The sequence below is a fragment of the Drosophila ficusphila genome, unplaced genomic scaffold (assembly GCF_018152265.1).
Source record: "Drosophila ficusphila isolate 14025-0441.05 unplaced genomic scaffold, ASM1815226v1 contig_106, whole genome shotgun sequence".
NCBI classification, from domain to species: domain Eukaryota; kingdom Metazoa; phylum Arthropoda; class Insecta; order Diptera; family Drosophilidae; genus Drosophila; species Drosophila ficusphila.
In genome coordinates, this window is record NW_025063993.1 from 646025 (window position 1) to 665827 (window position 19803).

At 36.9% G+C, this 19803-nt stretch overlaps 1 protein-coding gene across 4 annotated transcripts in view; it reads right to left on the bottom strand.

The window, feature by feature from the left end:
• LOC108086363 overlaps nucleotides 1-16590 on the bottom strand; it is a 36906-nt gene extending 20316 nt beyond the window's left edge. For 3 of the 4 annotated variants that reach the window (XM_043208001.1, XM_043207997.1, XM_043207983.1), the window contains exons 1-3: nucleotides 16238-16590; nucleotides 12228-12768; nucleotides 11997-12176 (exon numbers count right to left, since the gene is read on the bottom strand). In XM_043208001.1, coding sequence (XP_043063936.1) covers nucleotides 11997-12176; nucleotides 12228-12768; nucleotides 16238-16430 — 914 coding nt within the window. In that variant the 5' untranslated portion in view covers nucleotides 16431-16590. The remainder of the gene's footprint in view (nucleotides 1-11996; nucleotides 12177-12227; nucleotides 12769-16237) is intronic. The other variant, XM_043208005.1, reaches the window with a different exon arrangement.
• Nucleotides 16591-19803: the final 3213 nt, after the last annotated feature.

Below are 19803 nucleotides of genomic sequence, written 5' to 3' on the forward strand. Positions count from 1 at the left end.
CGGAGAAATCGTTCGAAAGATTGTACGGCGCTGCACTCACTGTTACCATTACAAGCCTCGTTTAATGGAACAAATGATGGGATCACTTCCAGTTGATCGGTTTCATTCACAACGACCTTTTTTTGTCACTGGAGTCGACCTATGTGGACCATTTTCCACATCATACCGCATTCGAAGCAAGGTGCCATATAAAACATACATGGCGGTGTTTATATGCTTTTCTTCAAAAGCAATCCACATAGAACTCATTTCCGATCTATCCACTAATAATTATATTCTCTGTTTAAAGCGCTTCGTCAGTCGCAGAGGCATCCCACTACGCATTTATTGTGACAATGCAACTAATTTCGTCGGTGCACGATCGCAGCTCGAGGATTTTAAGCAGCAGCTGTTCGATGAAGCCAACACATCGAATTTGCAGAAGTTCAGCAGCATCGTGGGATTTGAGTTCAAGTTCATTCCTCCGCGTGCTCCCCACTTTGGCGGCTTGTGGGAGGCCGCAGTAAAGTCCATGACGAGCCTTATGATGAAACATTTGGGCAACACTGGGCTAACGTACGAGGAGCTTCAAACGATTGCAATCGAGTCGGAGGCAATCTTGAACTCAAGACCAATGGCACCCCTCTCCGAAGACTCAAACGATGGAGAGGCGCTTAGCCCAGCGCACTTGCTAATTGGGTCCTCTTTGATGTCCGTACCGGAGCCTTCAATTGACGATAGCAGACCATCTTATCTTACGCGGTGGCAGCGCGTAACGTACTTGAAGCAGCAGTTCTGGGAGCTATGGAGGCGTGATTATTTACACACGCTTCAGGAGCGCTCCAAATGGCTCAAACCCAATGCTAATATTCAAATTGGCCAAATGGGGATTGTTCACGAGGATAATACACCTCCCTAGGAATGGATCCTTGGTCGCATCACCAATACGCATGTCGGAGCTGATGGACGAGTACGAGTAGCCGAGATCAAGGTGAAAAATGGAACCATTCGAAGACCAGTCTGTAAGATAGCGCCCCTGCCTGAGCAAATTGGTGCTTGAATACTCCTTGGATCATTCAACGGGCGGAGAATGTTCGATGACATCATAAGTCAACATTAATTTTGATTTCATTATTATTATTTGTATAAATAACTTGTTTAATTTGCTTACTATTTTGAAGTCTTTGCCAACTTGTTATATTGAATTACCCCACACTGTAATCATATGCTTATGCTTTGAATTCGCCTTACGCTCTTTTATACATGCAGCTCACACATGTACATACATACATATCTCTTTTTTGTAAACTCGAAATCGAACATTAAAACCAGTGCATATTAGAGACCGAAACAAGTCGAACGTTTTAATTCTACTCTAATAACTCTGCATTCGGCAGAGTCCGCACACATGGCTTACCTGGCGAAGATTGCAAAGGCTGATCTGTTTCCAGGGCTAAAAACATGTAATTAATCTCAATTTATTAATTTATTAATGGAACACCTAGTGGACTGCATCGCCAACTTCAGGATAAGAATGACTTATATTAGGTTGTTTGGGAATGACATACCGGTTTTTCCATTCAAATTTCGCGCTTCGCTTGTGTCAAATATAATAGTATCTGGCAATGCTGTATACCGTCTGAAAGGTATTGGCATCACCTTTAAAATGACATATAGTTTGTTTACATGAGCTTCCACGTTAAAAAATTACAATCGATTGAAATGGAGTTCACAAACGCAGAAATTCGGGCAATTTTGAAATTTTATTTCGCACAGGGAAAAACTGCCGCGGAATCTCGCAGACAGATTATTGCTGTCTTAGTAGATAACAAACTTTCGATTCAAACCGCCGAACAGTGGTTTAGGCGATTCCGAAGTGGCAATTTTGATACCGAAACACCCAAGTCTTCCGGACGACCAGTGACCGTTGATACGGATAAAATCATGGAAATAGTGGATCGAGATCGTCATGTGACTATTATTACCATCGCAGAGGAGCTGCAACTAAGCACGGAAACCGTCCATAGGCATTTAAAGTCGAAAAATTTAACAAAAAAGCTCGATGTATGGGTGCCTTATGAGTTATCCCAAAAAAAACCTTTTCGACCGTGTATGAATCTGCGAATCTTTGTTGCACCGTAATAAACTCGACTCATTTCTGGATCGGTTAGTCACTGTTGATGAAAAATGGATCACATATGACAACATAAAGCGTAAAAGATCCTGGTCGAAGCACGGTGAGTCGTCTCAAACGGTGGCAAACCCAGGACTGACGGCTCAGAAGGTGTTGCTAAGTGTATGGTGGGATATCAGAGGAATTATCCATTATGAAGTGTTGCCCTATGGCCAAACCATCAATTCTGACCTCTACTGTGAACAACTGGAGCGATTGAAGATTGCACTTGAACAGAAACGGCCAGCCATGGTGAATCGTAATGTTCCATTGTGTTCCATCATGACAACGTCAGGCCCCATACATCTTCGGTGACGCGTCACAAGCTACGGGAGCTTGGTTGGGAAGTGTTAATGCATCCACCTTATAATCCGGACATTGCCCCAAGCGATTACCATCTGTTTTTGGCCATGCTAAATTTTTTCGATGGACAAAAATTGAGTTAAAGGAGGGGTTGTGAAAATCGAATCGCCGAGTTTTTTGTAAGTAGGGACAAGAACTTCTTTAGGAGAGGCATATACAAGTTACCATTAAAATGGCAGAAAATCATCGAAGACAACGGTACATATAGCTATGTATGTTACTATGTTAAAATCGTCGTCAAAAATCAATAAGGAAACCGGTAAGTCATTACCAAACAACCTAATATATCTTATATATATAAATCTCCTGTCACGATGTTTGTCCGCGATGGACTCCTAAACTACTTAACCGATGTTAAATTAAATTGGCATACCATGAGCAGTCCGGTCCAACTTGAGAGATAGGATAGCTTAGATCTTTAATTAAAGTCGCAATTTTATTTTATTGCTAATTATTTGTTTATAATTAATTGAAAGTCACAATTATCTGGTAACTCCAAAAGAATCTAATAGATGTCGATACTTTTCGATTAGATTGAGTAAGTAAACAATAGATGGCACTGCTATGAACAATTTTGATAGAAAATACGTAGATTCTGGGACTGAAGTTCGTAGGTTTGCAAGAAAGGCTTGAAGTACGTAGATCTACGTAAAAAGACGTAGAGTTGGCAACCCTGCTGCTATGGTAAACCGACAATAGCCTGATTACCATGTGTTATTGAGGTTAAGGTATAAATTAAATTTATTTTGTAGTAAACGAAATAGAGTGAAATTCAATTATTTCTACTTTTTTAATTTTTGGTGTTAGCATAGCCAACCACGTACGTAGACCGAAGTGTAAATCAAATTCAAATTATAGGGACGATAATACAGTGAAATCATTCCTGCTTTTTAGTTATCTGTGCTTCATTATTCAAAATTCTATAGATATAATGTAGGTATTGTCACATAATTACAATAATAAATTAAAATGCCGCTGAAAAAATCTAATCCGTCCGTGCTTTTCTCATGGGCAACTATATGTTGCATGTTCACGTGTTGGAAAACCGTCAAATCTATTTGTGTTAGCTAAAGACAGGTTAACCAGAAATATTGTACACCGATTAGTGCTAAATTAAATTTAAATTGAAAATATTTATAGTTTAAAATAATAAATATTAGAGACTTAAGACTATCTACCTTACCTACCGTTCTTCTTAAATTGTATACTTCAATGTAATATAACAATAACTTTAGCTACAGCAACGCGTGGCCGGGTCTGCTAGTATATATATATGTAACGCATAGGATATATATATATATTAGACATCTGCATGAGTGGCAAAAAACCCACATTCAAATGCACAATGCTCAAAATGAGTTGAGTGAATTTGAGAGCAAAGCCAACATGAAGTGAGAGGGTTGACTCTCTTTCGCTTACTCATTTGCACAACTAGCAGGTAGAAGGAAACGAATTGAGTGAATTGAGAACGTTGAAAACAGAGACGTTGCATTCGAATGATTCGAGTTGCAAATGTAAATAAAAGGAAATAAAAACCAATTAAATGCAGTGAATTTTCTTCGAGTCCGAAAAGGCTTTATATTTATGGTTTTTTATTTTATTTATTTCTAAATTAACAATAACTTACAACTATACTGTTAATTTTGAAATAAATAAAATAAAAAACCATAAATATAAAGCATTTTCGGACTCGAAGAAAATTAATTTAAATTGGAATGCAAAAACATTATTTTGTTAATATTTTCCGAATTAGTGGCTATTTGACAACGATTTTCTGTAATTATTCTGTAAAAATTTCTTGCGTTTGAAAATGTACGTTCCGAAGCCGCGCTGCTCGCTGGAATGCAAAATTTTTTGACTTTGTGCGGCAGTTCTCAAGAAAGGAATGTACAGAAATCCTAAGCAAGAACTCGAATGATTCGAGTATTCAAGGAATAGCCAAATCTCTCATTTCACTTTTCGTTTCGTTCTCACACTCTCATTTCGTTTGACGCCTCAAATTAAGAGAGGAATGAGTGCAAGCCTGTCGTACAATGTCATTTCATTTTCATCATTCCACTCACTCCATTCTATTCGATTCGAATGTATTCATTTAGACGTATGTTATGAATGTAATCATGCAGACGTCTAATATATATATCTTTTCGTTCTTGATGAATCGCCTGAGTAAACTAGGGAAGATTATTATTAAAAATACTGTGTTTGCCAAAAATCCAAAGAGACATCTCGAAATTTGAGCTGGAAAAAACATCGGAAATGTATCGGTACATCGATGTTTTCTAAAATTCGGGAAACATCGAGGCTTTAAACTCGATATTCGATGTTTTCTCTTTACCGATCACAACACGTCTGGTAAACAAATCATGGTAAGCGCAATAAAAATGTTTATCAGTTAAATAATTTGGAGCCTTCAAAAAGCATTTGGATTATTGGAAGGTAAATAAAATTAAAATTTAAATGATAACCAACTGAAAAATCCGAATTTTTCTGTCGACAGATATCAATACATGAACACCGAACACCTCTACTGAAGGTGATTAGTAAGGAGTAAAGCAGGAATTCTTTTTAGCGAAAAGCGAAGCTCGCTAAAACAAAAAAATTAGAGCATAATTTTTTTTCTGAACCAAATTGATTGGATAATTTAATTTTAATTTTCCTTTTTCAATGTTCTTTTTTTGAGTAGAACTCGTTGATGTTTTTTATTTTTGTTTTAATTGAATCGTTTTTTAGTTTTAAGCTCTGTGCTAAATGAAAGAGCAGTTTTCAGTTGTATTTTGAATTAAAAAAAAAATATTAAACAAAGTTATGGGTCTCAAACTAAACGTAATCTTCTATATAGAACTTTGACAGATTTGATTTGTTTACTTGTAATAAATATATAAGTTAACACCGGCCAAGCGCCCCCTTCTCCTCATCGCCTCTCGACCCGGATACCAGACACCACGACTTCCCTCAACCAACTTGACGACCAGCAGAGACGCAGCAGAGACCAAACGACAGCGGCAGAACGACAGTGTAACGACAGAACGCCAGAATTGCAACGGCAGTAACGTGAGAATGGAGGAGCAGTGACCGCCGCTAGCTGCCTCAACAATAGCTGCCGCTACCCCTTCCAATCCCCAGTGGCTAATCGAATATCATTCGAAGTTTAGCAACACGTCAGCCCAAATATCCGGAAGCACTGACCGATCGCTAGCTGTCTCAACCATACCCCAGCCCACAAACGGAAATACAACGCTAGCACCTGGAGTATGGCAACACTTTGGCCCACAACCGCTGTTGTCAGCATCGGATTGCGGCAACCGCTCTGCCAGCTTATGCAGTCAACAAGCCACGCTAATTATATTTTAAGATCACTTCTATTTGCACCCCCAAAGCAGCAAGATTACTATTGGTGCTCGAATAAACGATTTATAACGTTAAAGCTCATATTGTTTAATTTAAACTCATACAACAAAAATTCAAGACATAGAAGGAAGGACGAAGGAAGCAAGGACCACAAGGATGCAGATAACGCTCATTAGGTAATATTCAGGGGAATACTTCCCCTACTGGTCATGTCAGGCCATAACTACTGGTCATGTCAGGCCATAACTACTGGTCATGTCTGGCCATAACTTATATATATATATATATAAATATAATATATTGTTATAATATTATATGAATTATAATATGATTTGAAGTAAAAACTTTTTTAATAAGCCCCTAAAATAATTCAATGCATCGTGATACATTAAACATTGGAACATCGATGATTTTCCAGTTCTAGCATGCTTTCATTTTTAAAAGCACATATTGAACCTAAAAAGAGAAGGTGGCTTCATAATAGAGGTGGAGAAACATCGATGTTCACGGACATCGATGTTTTCGATGTTTTTTGCGAAAAACATCGATGTTTTTCATCGATGTTTTTAATACAAAAATTAGCAGTTTTTTGTAGTGTAGTTGGACTTTTTTTTTTTTTTTAATTGTAATGCTTAAAAATAAAAATCAAATTTTAAAACATTTAATTTTCAGTATATACATAGTACAAGTTAAATAACACTTCTTTATTTACTATCCCTACTATACAACCCATACTTTTCTATCCGTACTATACTAACTTACTGGGTTGGGATGGCTTTCATTCGTACAGAGTAAAGTTTTCCGATCGCGGTCAACTTGGTGCCCGCCAGTGCGATTTCTGTTTTCGAATGATTGCAAGTTGAGACACAGCCTCATCGTGGCACCTCCTGGGTAGCTATCTTAGCATCCGCTAGATAGTGATTTAATGTGTGCAGCGAGTCACCCGGACGTTAAATGGTTGAGCGCAGGGTTTGGAACCCGCCTCGTAAAAAAAGAATCCCAGTGAAGACCAAAGCGAAAGCCTCGGATAAGATCCCACCGCAAAACGAAAAAGGCCCGTTCGGATTGGGGACGACTTTCACATTCGGATGAACCACGAGCTGTACGAGTTGTACGACGACGTGGACGTGGTCCGGCGCATCACGATACAACGTCTGCGCTGGCTCGGCCACGTTGTGCGTATGGATAACAAATCTCAAGCTCAGAAGGTATGTATTTGAAGCGAGGGTCGACTACGGGCGACGACGACGGGGACGACCAAAGCTTCGATGGAAGGACCAAGTGGAGGAGAACCTGACTGCACTGGGTATTTCCGATTGGAGGCGCGCAAGGAGCAGAGGCGCCTGGAGGGAGACGCTGAGGTCGGCCAAAACCCGAATCGGGTTGTAGTGCCACCTAATGAACTATACTAACTTACTGTCCTATGTATGTCCTTACTGTCCTATGTATGCAAAATCTGTCCATGTTTTTCTCCCACCACACACGCCAACACCACCCACAAGTATAACTAAAATAACAATATTCTGCAAATGATTTATAATGAAATTAAATGAAATATGTACTTATAATGTGTCAATCTTCCTTTTTGCGCCTTAGAGATTAGAGATGGAAAAACATCGATGTTGCCCCGGTAAACTTCGATGTTGCCGATGTTATGAAGTTCATAATTAAACATCACAAATAAAATTTTAAAAAGAAAAACAGAGGAATAAAATGTTAATTTTTATGTCTGACTCGGGCCAGTCAGACCCTGGATGCTGAACGCCACGCATCTCAAAGAGCTGCTGTGACAGTGGAACAGACTCAGACACGTCGAGTTTTAGATGCCGAACGTCACGCGCAATTGTTTTCGGCAGAGTCTGACGAAGATTCACAAAGACGACGTCTTTTAAATGCTGAGCGGCAGGCAGAAAGAACACGTACGTTATCAATGAGAACGTGGGAGGCGTTTAATGGTGCCTCTTTTGAGTATGACCCTTTGATCGACTATGTTAATCACCGATTGGATATCATTGGGAGAATGGATACAAAATGCAGATATTGTGAAGCACTGAAATGGAAAGAAGAAACTCCAGGTATGTGCTGTTCTGGTGGAAAGGTTAAAATTCCATTACTTGACGAGCCAGAGGAACCTCTTAAATCTTTACTTTTATACGACAGTAACGAATCGCGCCGGTTTTTAAGCAGGATTTGAAGGTATAATTCTTGCTTTCAGATGACGTCATTTGAAAAAGATAAGGAGGTCGTAATGCCTGGATTTTCTCCTACTTTTACCATCCAAGGACAGGTGTATCACAGAATTGGTTCCTTACTTCCTGCAAATAATGAACAACCAAAGTTTTTGCAACTTAAAAAAAAAACCCGGGCGAAGCTGGGACGGGCAGCTAGTATATATATATAATTTGGTTTAAAACTAAGAAAGGAAGCCCGCTTCGGCGATCCGAAGTATATACCCTTGCAGTCAGAGCTTAAGTGAAAAGAATCATCTGAAATCTGTAATATGTAGTACTATGTCTATATCTAGCTATGTCGAATTTTGTTTATCAATATTCTCAATTTTTTAATTTTAATATAGTCGATATTACGATAAAATCGTTTAATATTCATTAAAATTAATTCGTAACTCATTTTTTGAAAACATTGAACACAAGAACTTTCGACCCTCCTAGATGGCACCAGGTGATGTGGCAAACCCACCACTAGGATAATGAATCCTCTACAAAAAAAATTTTAGAGGCCCTATGCTCCCGGGTGTTTTTTTTATTTTGTTGACTCACCAAGTCAATCTATCATTGCAAGTTGGTGATATTATTATTTATTTCTAATTAGACATTTTAAATATCGGACGACTATATCATATAGCTGTCATATGAACAATAGTCGAAAATATAGAAAAATTAATAGAAAAATCATCATAGCCTCTGTGTATTTCGTTCGACATATTTGATGACTGCAAGGGTAGGGGAGACCGGGAGGTCGTGAGACATGGGGGGTCGTGAGACACGGGGGGTCGTGAGACGCGCTTACAGCCCTGAACTAAAAAGCGGGACATATACCAGCTGACTGCGAGACTTCTTGCTTGTTTCCAATCTTCATATCCACATGACAAATATTCCGCTCATGCCGATTCTTTATGTCTTCCCAAATCGCAACTCCAATTTTGTGATCGATAGTTTTGTAGACCGTTCGTGTTTGCTGTCTTTTCGCGTTGTTTTACAAGCTGTTTGCGAGAGTGCATACATCCGAAACATTCCTTGGTGAGTAGCCTTTTGACACACGGAACAAATTTTGCATAAACATTTAATGCGTCCGTAAAGCAGTAGCCATATTTAAAATATAGCTATTGGGGGGTCGTGAGACAATGTTTTCGGGGGGTTATGTTACATTCTATTACCGCGTCATCTAGGAAAATAAAATTGTATTTTATAGCCTGATATAGTGTTTCTGTACACAACGAAAACGTTTAATGATAATTTTGATATTTTTGATGGATTCAGTGCTTTTGATTATCGTTTTTTCTTTCTTTAGTCATCATGGTGCGTCATAAGTATAGTCAGACTGACAAATCTGCGATTGATGTCAATGTTTTTGTGGCTGCTATAAAAGAGGTTGCTATCGAGAAAAAGCCGCTACGGTCCGTTGGTAGATCATATAATAGACCACAAAATATGCCTTTATTAAAGATTAAAATAAACAATTTTGATAAAATTAAGACATTTTCATTCTTATAAATTTGTGTCTCACAACCCCCCGAACATTAAGAAAATCCATAAAAAACAACTTTTGAGCAGGCAGGCAAAACTTGAAGGTCGAACTAAAATTTCAACTAATTATACACTGAACTAATTACAACTAATTACACTGAATCATGATTTTGTACGGGCAGAAAAATGGCTTTTCTATTATATTTTTTGTCAAAAAACAAAACCCGTATCACAACCCCCCGGTCTCCCCTATATAAGTTTCTGCTTGCCGAAGCTAGCTTCATATCTTTTTTTTAAGTGAATTAAGGTAAATAAGGTCCAAATTAAAAAAATCCATTGAATTTTGTTTCATTAAAACTGAACTAATTTTAGTTCAAAAAAGCAACGATCGTTTTTGGTTTTTATTACAAACAATTTTTTTAAATACATAGATCCAAAAATTTAAGCGGAGGAGGTTGGAAGACGAGAGAGACCAAGGTCGTCCATGTCAAACGGGAAATATTGAACCTTGAACAGGCGCAGAGCGGAGAAGCCGGGAAATATCGGTAACGCTCTGGTCCTTGGATTTTAGCCGGCAAAGGCATCGAGGTTGAACGGTAAATCCGCGGACTCTGGATCCGCACAAATAGGAAACAACATGAATCAACGGGACATAGAGGGACTTTGAAGCCGACAACGCGAGCAGTCTGGATAAGAACAACGGGACCAGAACGGGATATAACAAGAAAGCAAGCAAGCTTCGGCAAGCCGAAGCTTATATACCCTTGCAATCATCAAATATTTCGAACAGAATACACAAAGCCTAAACAACATCGAAGCAACGACAACTTTTCTATTAATTTTTCATATTTTTGACTATTGTTCATATGTCAGCTATATGATATAGTCGTCCGATTTTGATGAAATTTTATTTGTTATTCAAGAGTCGTTAGAAAACTCTATATTCCAAAAATCATGATTTTCTGATGAGAAATAACGATGTTATCTTTTTATTTCCGTTAATTCTATATAGATTTTTCGATCTTTCCTATAGCAGCTATATGATATAGTTGTCCGATTTTTATGAAATTTTTTCTATGAACCAAGGCTAGTTAAAAAACTTGATACTCAAAAAATCATAGTCGTGTGATGAAAAGCAATGACGTAATCAATTAATTTCCTTTAATTCTATATATATTTTTTGATCTCTCCTATGGCAGCTATATGATAGAATTATCCGATTTCGATAAAATTTAACCCGAAATTCAATAGTAACTAGAAAACGCCATGTGGAAGAAATCAAGTCGATCTGATCAAAAACAACGGCGTTTGAATTTTGTATTTCAATCTCTTGTATGGGAGCTATCCTATATAGTCGCCCGATCCGGGCCGTTCCGACTTATATACTGCGTGCAATAACTACACACCTTTTGGGAAAGTTTCAGCAAGAAAGCTTTAAAAATGAGAGACTAGTTTGGGCAGAAACGGACAGGACAGGAGGACAGACGGACAGATGGACAGACGTACAGACGTATTTCGATTCAGATGGTGATGCTGATCAAGAATATATATACTTTATGGGGTCTAAGGTGTCTCCTTCACTGCGTTGCAAACTTCTGGCCAAAATTATAATACCCTTTGCTCTGCAAGGGTATAAAAAGTAGGCGCAAGAGAAAATCGAAGTTAGAAAGAAGCTGCCACAGAGGACGGTCATGTCGAAGTCCCACGCCTGGAGACAGTCAAGTGAAAGTCCTACGAGTGAAAGGGTCAACGCGAATAGAAGCAAAGCAAAACCAAAAGGCAGTGCCAACAGGATAAAGCTCGCAAAGTTGAGACGCCGAACGATGGACAAGTCTACTAAACTGATGCTACAACACTGAGATCCGAAAGGTGCTGGTTTAGGTTTAGGACGCGTATACGAGCTTTAGGTACGATATATTGGAGAAGTTCTGTCGTGAAGTTTTGCGTAGGCAAATGAGCGTCGATTCATACTAGGTGCCGGACCGACGATATCCAGACCGAACTCCGGGTGGCTGCAGGACGGATTCTCTCTAACCTGTGCGCGACACACTTCTTGCTTAGCCCCGCTAGCCTAACATCCTCAATTCGATAAGAGTTAGAAGCGAGCATGGGACACGACCGTAGTATCCAGACGACTCGGTAGGGTTTCGCGTCGCTGTAGGAGTTATCTGTGACTAGCAGTGAAGCTGATAAGGAGAGCCGATGCAGCAGCGGTATAAAACAACAAACATGCAAAATACAATACAACCCTTTTTGCTAAGCCGACACAAATTTGGGTTATTTCTTGGCCACGGCAATCACCCACAAATAAATTTGGTGGGACGAACACACAAACTGAGCTGAGCAAGCCGCGCGATTTTCGCGGCGAGTAGTCATAGAAAAGCAATTCGAAAGGTTACAATTAACTTCAATAAGTGGCTGTTACTTACATGTCAATAAGAGTTTCCAAAAGTTCCAATAATTTCATATGCATTTCCGGTAAAAAAGTTCCCAAATATGAATGGTCAATTCGCAAATTATTTCTTTCGCTCGTATGTAATTTAAGACCAATGTTTATTAAATCCAAGATTTGATGAGTACAAACATATTTTGATTGCGCGAATTGTTTGCTAAAATGGTTGTATATTTTACTGACAGAATATAAAGGAATATCTTCTTACCTTAATCCAACTTTTAAATATTCAATAAGATTAAAAATTCGTTGAAAAACTAGTGCGGCTCTTTCAAAAGGATCTTTTTCATCTATCACTTTTAAAGTCGAAAACCCAAAGCTACTTGATTTAAAAGCGTCTTCATAAGTTTCATCAGAGTTAGGTAATATTCTTTTTATAAAATAATAAAGACTATTAACTAAAGATAATTGGAAATCTTTCCATGTAGTTATATTACTAGAGTGTTCATTGTTGAAACTAACGCGGGTATTCTGCAACAAAAGCCAACACACCCCAGTTTCATGTACAACATCAGCATTACTGTTGTTTATTAACATTTTTAAAACCTTTTCAATGGACGAAACTCCAGATTTTAAAGCTTTTGGGTAATATTTAAGACATCGCTTGATCGTATGTAATACAGCAAGTGTACAGCGTTCATTATCATATATTTCGGTCAGAGATAAACTTTCAACAACTTTAGATAAATAAGTGGATGCAAATGCTTTTGATAAAGTACCGTCGTTTTGGATCTTGTCAATGAGAAGTGCTGAAAAGTACAAACTAATTAATAGCTTTATTTAAATATGCACAGATAAGTATACAAAACGCAGTCTAAAAGCTTAATATTACAACCGCTATAACACCTACCTATTTAGTTCTTTTAAGGATGGTCCGTTTTTTTAAAGATTATTGATCGAATTTCTAAGTGCTTAAGCTTAAATAAGGACATACATTTATCAAGATTAAGGTTACGTAAGGTTAAGTTTTTGATTTTAAAAAGTGTTTAGAATGATAGCACACGCATTTCTCACTCACAAATCGCTTACAAGTTTTTGATGGCGTTTCGAGTTGACCTTAAAAAAGATTACAAGTCTAGGACTAACGAGGTTGTGTCGCAGACACGCCTTCGGGCGCTAAAGACATACATTTATTAAGATTGAGATTAGGTTATGTTAAGTTGTTGCACCTTTTAAAAAGCATTCCGAATGACCATACGCAGATCTCCCACTTACATTAAATATACAGTGGTGGCCACTAGTTTAGCACACTATGCAATCCCCATTTTTGAACTCCAATTTCACCTATCCCCGGAGATTTTTCGCGGAATTTTTTTTATTCTCTATTAATAGGAGAACATGCACCGTTAATTTTGTCCCATTCGCTTTTACCGTTTTCATTTACCAAGCCTCTGAATCTAAATACCTCAAACGGCGGTCTCGTTTTTTTTGGTAAAAGTTAACTGATAATTCTTGTTGTCATTAAGAGAGTATAAAAATATGTGTTTGCAATCCCACCAGCTTCTAAGTGCTTAGAAGGACAGCAGGAAGTCATCCAGACTCTTAATCAGCTGGAAAACGATTTCAGAGATTTCTAAAGACTTAAAATGTTCCCGTAAAATGGCTTACAATGCTCTAGGACATATTAAAATCAATCAAAGTACCAAACCCACCAGGGCAAACCCCAGATCCCGAAAAACAGATGAAAAAGAAAACCGGATTATCAAAAATGTTTCTGAAAAATACCCTTTTAACGGCTCTAGAACAATAAATATCATCAATATTTAATATAGATTTATACTCGAGGACTGTAAGAAGGCGATGAAATGATAAAAATGTTCGAGGGTGCATAGCTGTGCACAAGCCGCACGTATCCAAAAACAATTTGTATGCCAGATTTCAGTTTGCAAATGAGCATTTGAAAATCACTGATTGTTTGGAAAAACGGTTTTGGAAAAAAATATATCTGATCGATCTATCAGATCCAAATCGACAAAACTTGGATTCATCATCCGCCAGAAATCGAGCCAAAAATGGATTTACCATGGGTTCCCCATGACAGGACAATGGTTTGGCGGACACCTAATAAACACTTTATTCCCGTCTTAAGTTAAAAACAAGAAAGGAGGCTAGCTTCGGCAAGTCGAAGCTTATATACCCTTGCAGTCATTAAATATGTCGAACAAAATATATAAAGGCTAAACAACATCGAAGCTATGACGATTTTTCTATTTATTTTCCATATTGTTCATATGACAGCTATATGATATAGTCGTCCGATTTTGAAATTTAATTTGAAACTCAAGACTCATTAGAAAACTTTATGTTCCAAAAATCATGCTCGTGGGATTAAAAACAAAGGCAATATAATTATTTTTCCATTATTTTTATATAGATAGAGTTATCTGATTTTGATAAAATGTAATACGAAATTCAATAGCAGTTAGAAAATGCCATCTGGAAGAAATCAAGTCGATCCGATCAAAAAGCTGCCTGAGAATTTTTTATTTCATTCTCTCGTATTGGAGCTATCCGATATAGGCGGCCGATCCGGCTCGTTCCGACTTATGTATATACTGCGTTCAATAACTACACACCTTTTGGTAAAGTTTCAGCAAGATAGCTTTAAAACTGAGAGACTAGTTTGAAGAGAAACGGACAGACAGACAGACGGACAGACGTACATACGTATGTATTTGGATTCTGATCGTGATGTTGATCAAGAATATACATACTTTATGGGGTCTGAGGTCTCTCCTTCACTGCGTTGCAAACTTCTGACTGAAATTATAATACCCTTTGCTCTGCAAGGGTATAACAAAAAAAACCGAACAAATTGCGGCGATACCGTTATGTTATGGTATATTGGGACAGCTGGAGTTGAGAAGCTTGTATTTATGGAAACATACTTAATGAAACGGCTTCTTTACAATGCAAGCAATTTCATACATCGCCGCAGTCTGCAGACCTCCATCTCATTAAACAGGTTTAGGTTCAGGTTTTATTAATGATAAAGAGGATCCGTGCAAACTGAATATCCTTGAATAAGTCCCTAAAGACGATTATAAACTCTCAGCGGTCCCATGGTACAATTATACAAGGTAATCTCGTCGGCAAAAAGCACTCCGCTATTCATTACTCACAACAAGTGCGAGTGAGAGGAGTCTGCGTAGTAAGTGCGAGTGAAACGACAAGCTTGTTGTTTAACCCTTAGATGGTGCATGGGGCTTAAATTGCTTATTTTTAGTAAAAGGAGTTGAAGTTTTTTATAAATTAATTTTTAATAGTTTTGAAATTGACTAAAAGCCGAACGATTAGGCAGCCGACGAGACTACCTTTTATAATTGTACCATGAGCGGTCCACAGTATGCAGAGACGTCTTTATGCCTTCATTGCAGCAACTGCAGTTATTTTTTCGGTAAAATTGCGCTTTAGCGGCTTTTGCTAAAAATGGTCTAGGAATTTTTTTTTTTTTTAATGGATACCTTGGGGCCTAAACATTAATAAAAAAGTGGCGGAAAGCTTGATTTCTAAGTATTTATTTGTAAAAATAGCAAAAAAGCAACTGGCCAAAGCTTTTCTGGGTATTCACTCAGTACTATAAAATCACTCTGAGTCATTTCGCAACCTTTACAGCGCTCAGTAGTAAAATTGGCAGTGCCTGACATGGTAAAATTGTTAAATTTCTTTTGTTTTTAAATTTTCACACAATTGCAGCACTCTTCATCCACAACACATTCTCAACGGTAAAGTTTTTCGCTAGAAAAACATGGCAATGTTCTAAAACGGGTTGCCTCGCGGCAGTAATAATTGCAATTTTAACACATTAATAATTAAAATTTAAGCTTTCCGCCACTTTTTTATTAATGTTTAGGCCCCAAGGTATCCATTAAAAAAAAAAAAAAAAATTCCTAGACCATTTTTAGCAAAAGCCGCTAAAGCGCAATTTTACCATTTTTTCTTTATTTTTCCTTACATAAAATATAAGGAATCTTTAAGTTTTTTTTTTCATTATTTCTTAAGTTGAATAAGGCAAAATACAACAAGACAAGTATTAATTGAGTTATATTTACCAAAACTAATAGGATTTTGGCTGCGTAAAATTACAATACTACACTATTGTTTGACTAATTATGTCAAAAAGCTCAAACAAACGCAGACCACAATATATCTTAAATCGAATAATTTCTAAAAAGAAAACCTGTGTTTAATCGCATAGGCATACATACGTTAACTTACCCATTGCAGAAAATATTAAATCACCATATAAACGTAACTCAGATGAATTACAAGATTGAAATGTAATTGATAACCAGCACTGCTCGATTTTTTCTAATTTGAAGTAGTTGTTCTTAAGGTAACATATTAGTAGACGAAATCCAAGAGCACGAGTTTTATGTTTTTTAAGTTTCGATGTTATTAGAAGATCCATGTTTTAATCCTTTTTAAAAGCACAAAATGTTTTAAGCGCCCAAAGGTATAAACAATACCTTCAATACAGCAGATTATATGTAAAATTTAAACACGCGGCTTTAATTTTAAATGTCGATCTAGTTCCTCTCAACATGTGGTTGACCTTATTTACCTATTTTTAAAGTGACCGTAGACTAAAAACAAATATATCATTTATTTCAACAATAAGGTGCTTTAACACCTTGACCAAATTTATACATTTTAACTTTATAGTATATTCACACAAATTACCCTCTACCATCAATTTACTGTTTAGTGAATGAAGTTTGGCTAATATTGGCAGCATTTAAAATATTCCCAAGACAGCGGATTTGGACCAAGACTAGTACTTAAATTGAAGAAATAGGAAATTCAGCTGTGCGTGAAAGAGAGGAAAATAGGTGACCAATTTCCTGATATGACCGGAGGGTCAACGTTCGTCAAGTCTCCACGTATAGTTTAATATATTCAGTTTTTCAAACTGAGGGTGACGCGAAATTAAAAAAAAAAATTAAACATAAACGGACAGAAAACCCAAGAAATCTACAAAAATTGATTTACGAGACTTGGTTTTAAAGACAAAATACGTGAAAAGGTAACTGAGTTTAAATACATCATAAACTGTTAAGCGAAAGAATTACTTTTATTTAAATTTCTGTGCACAACGCCATGCTCGTCTTGCCAATGTAGTCGGGAATATTCTACCGTTGAAATACTACCCTTTAATTTTTCCAATTTCTTTATTAAAGTCCTGGGGCGACCTTTTATTCTTATACCGTTCATCATAAGAACATTTGGTAATACTTCGGAATTTTGACTCCAGCTATATCTCAGCCCCAAAAAAACTTGGGAACCAAATCAAGGGCTTTTTCGTAAGATAATAACCCCCTTGGGAGGGGCAGAAGGTTTTTTACCTTGGAAAATGGAAATTTCCTCGAAAAATCAGCGGAAAACTCTTACATGCACGTCATGCATTTCCGCGCTAGGGAGATTTGAGGACATATTTTGGGTACTTGGCCCAAAATAAACACTTTTACTAAACAAAATTTTTCAATATCTCGCACCGTTATAGGCGGAAATTTTTTTTTATAACAATTACCTCAAAAAATAATATAGCATATGTATCAATGCATAAGTGCGCGCGCATATATTATTTTTTGAGGTAATTGTTATAAAAAAAAAATAAGCTAAAAACTGAAAAAATAAATTTAAGTGTCTGTCTTCGGCCAAAAGTACCGCAAATATTGAAAGTTCAATGAAAAATATGTGCAATAAGTATTTTCGCCCGCTACCAGCCCTCACTATTATCGGAAATTTAAGGCTCAATATCTCGTAAACGGTGCTAGAAATCGAAAAATTTTATTTATTAAAAAGTGTTTATTTTGGGCCAATTACCCAAAATATGTCCTCAAATCCCCTAGCGCGGAAATGCATGACGTGCATGTAAGAGTTTTCCGCTGATCTTTCGAGGACATTTCCATTTTCCAAGGTAAAAAACCTTCTGCCCCTCTTAAGGGGGTTATTATCTTATGAAAAAACCCTTGATTTGGTTCGCAGGTTTTTTTGGGGGCTTAAATATAGCTGGAGTCAAAATTCCGAAGTATTACCGAACATTTACATTATGTAAGTTTCTGGCCTATTCCGCATAAAAAAAATGAACTCTTAAAATATGTTTGCACCGCGAAGAATAAAATTTTGTCCCTAGCAAACTTATTTTTGCATCTAAGCGCTTGTTCTTATCTGTCAGTGTTAAAAAGTATTCAAGAAAATGTCCGATTTTCCACTAATAGTATGTTTCCACTGGTAGATTACAATCCAGTTGTTAAATATAAATATTTCTCGGTTTTTGGTTTTAGATATTCAAAATAGTTTATTTTGTTAGCGAACCAGCGACTGGCAACAATTTAAAAAGTAAATCCATTGATTTTTAAAATATATCCAAGACGTTGTCGCCATCGGCCAACATTGTTTCTTGAGGGTTTTCCCTGTATTCATGTGTCTCTGCATAGCATTAAGTCTGCACATGCGCGACCACGTTATTACTATTAGTGTGTACATGGTACTCCTCACTCACAGCTACATATGTACTTAAGTAAGCATATAAATACCCTGCAGTTCTGGCTGTCACCCGGTGTCTTTTGGCATACAAGCAATCAATGTGTAGGAAAGAAAAAGGGATATTCCTAAGTTTCCCCCTCTTTCTCACTCTTCGAATACGATGTCGTTGCTTGGCAACGACGGCGGCCCGACACCAAATTTGTCTTCTATTTTTTCGTTTCTCTCATTGCATTGTTGGCATTGGAATGCATTAACCGTTAGAAACACAAATTTGGGTTTTCGGTGGGAACCACGGCTGAGGCATGCTCGACTTATGTATACTTTTAGGTTTTAAAGTTTTTTAACATAATTTACTTTAAATAAGTATAATTATATACAATTTTATATACCAGCTATTGTCTGGGAATAATATTTAAATTAAATTTATTAGTCAAATTATAAATCAATATTATCTAATTTTTTTTAATATTTAAAAAAAAAGAGATTTGTTAAATGGTTTTATAATTTGACTAAATAGTTTAAATAAACATTTCTAATATTAGTATTAAGAATCTTGCCCTTTTATTAATGCGCGTTGCATATATAGTACGGTATGACTTTAAATCTAAAGGGTATGCCAACAAGGCACGCGCCAAAAAGTCTAAGATGAAACAAAAGGGACGACGCAAATTAAGAAAAAAAACTGATCTGCGTCATTCTTCCGTTCTTCTGCAGCAAGGAGGTTGACAAACCGGGTGATTATTTGTGTAAAGTGATAATTTGTGTAAAATTTAAACTAAATAAACCAGGTAAGTGTTTAAATTATTTTTGAAAGCAATTTATTTTGTATTATTCAAAAACCCATAAGGCGCTGCGGTGCTTTTGAAAGTAAACAAAGTGAATTTGAATTGTGTTAAAAAAAAACATCTATCTTATGTACGCCGGCGTACAGTTAATAAACTGGTCCCAATCGTAAGCTGGGCCCAATTCTAAACTGGGCCCAATGAAGCTTAAGCTAATTCAAATCGACGCCTTATGGGTTTTTCTTTGCATCAACTGTACGCCTCAACTGTACAAGCACTGTTGGCAGGTGATGAGCGTCCGAATAAGCTAGATTTTTAATAAAATAAGCTAGAATAAGCTAAAATTGAAAAAAAATGATATTTTTATGTTTTGTTAAATCTGCATTAACATAAGCTTGTTAAATTTTCATCTAGCTCATAGCTTGATATTACATAAAAATATTATTTTTTTCAATTTTAGCTTATTTTATTAAAAATCTAGCTTATAATAAGCTAAACTGGCAATACTGACTG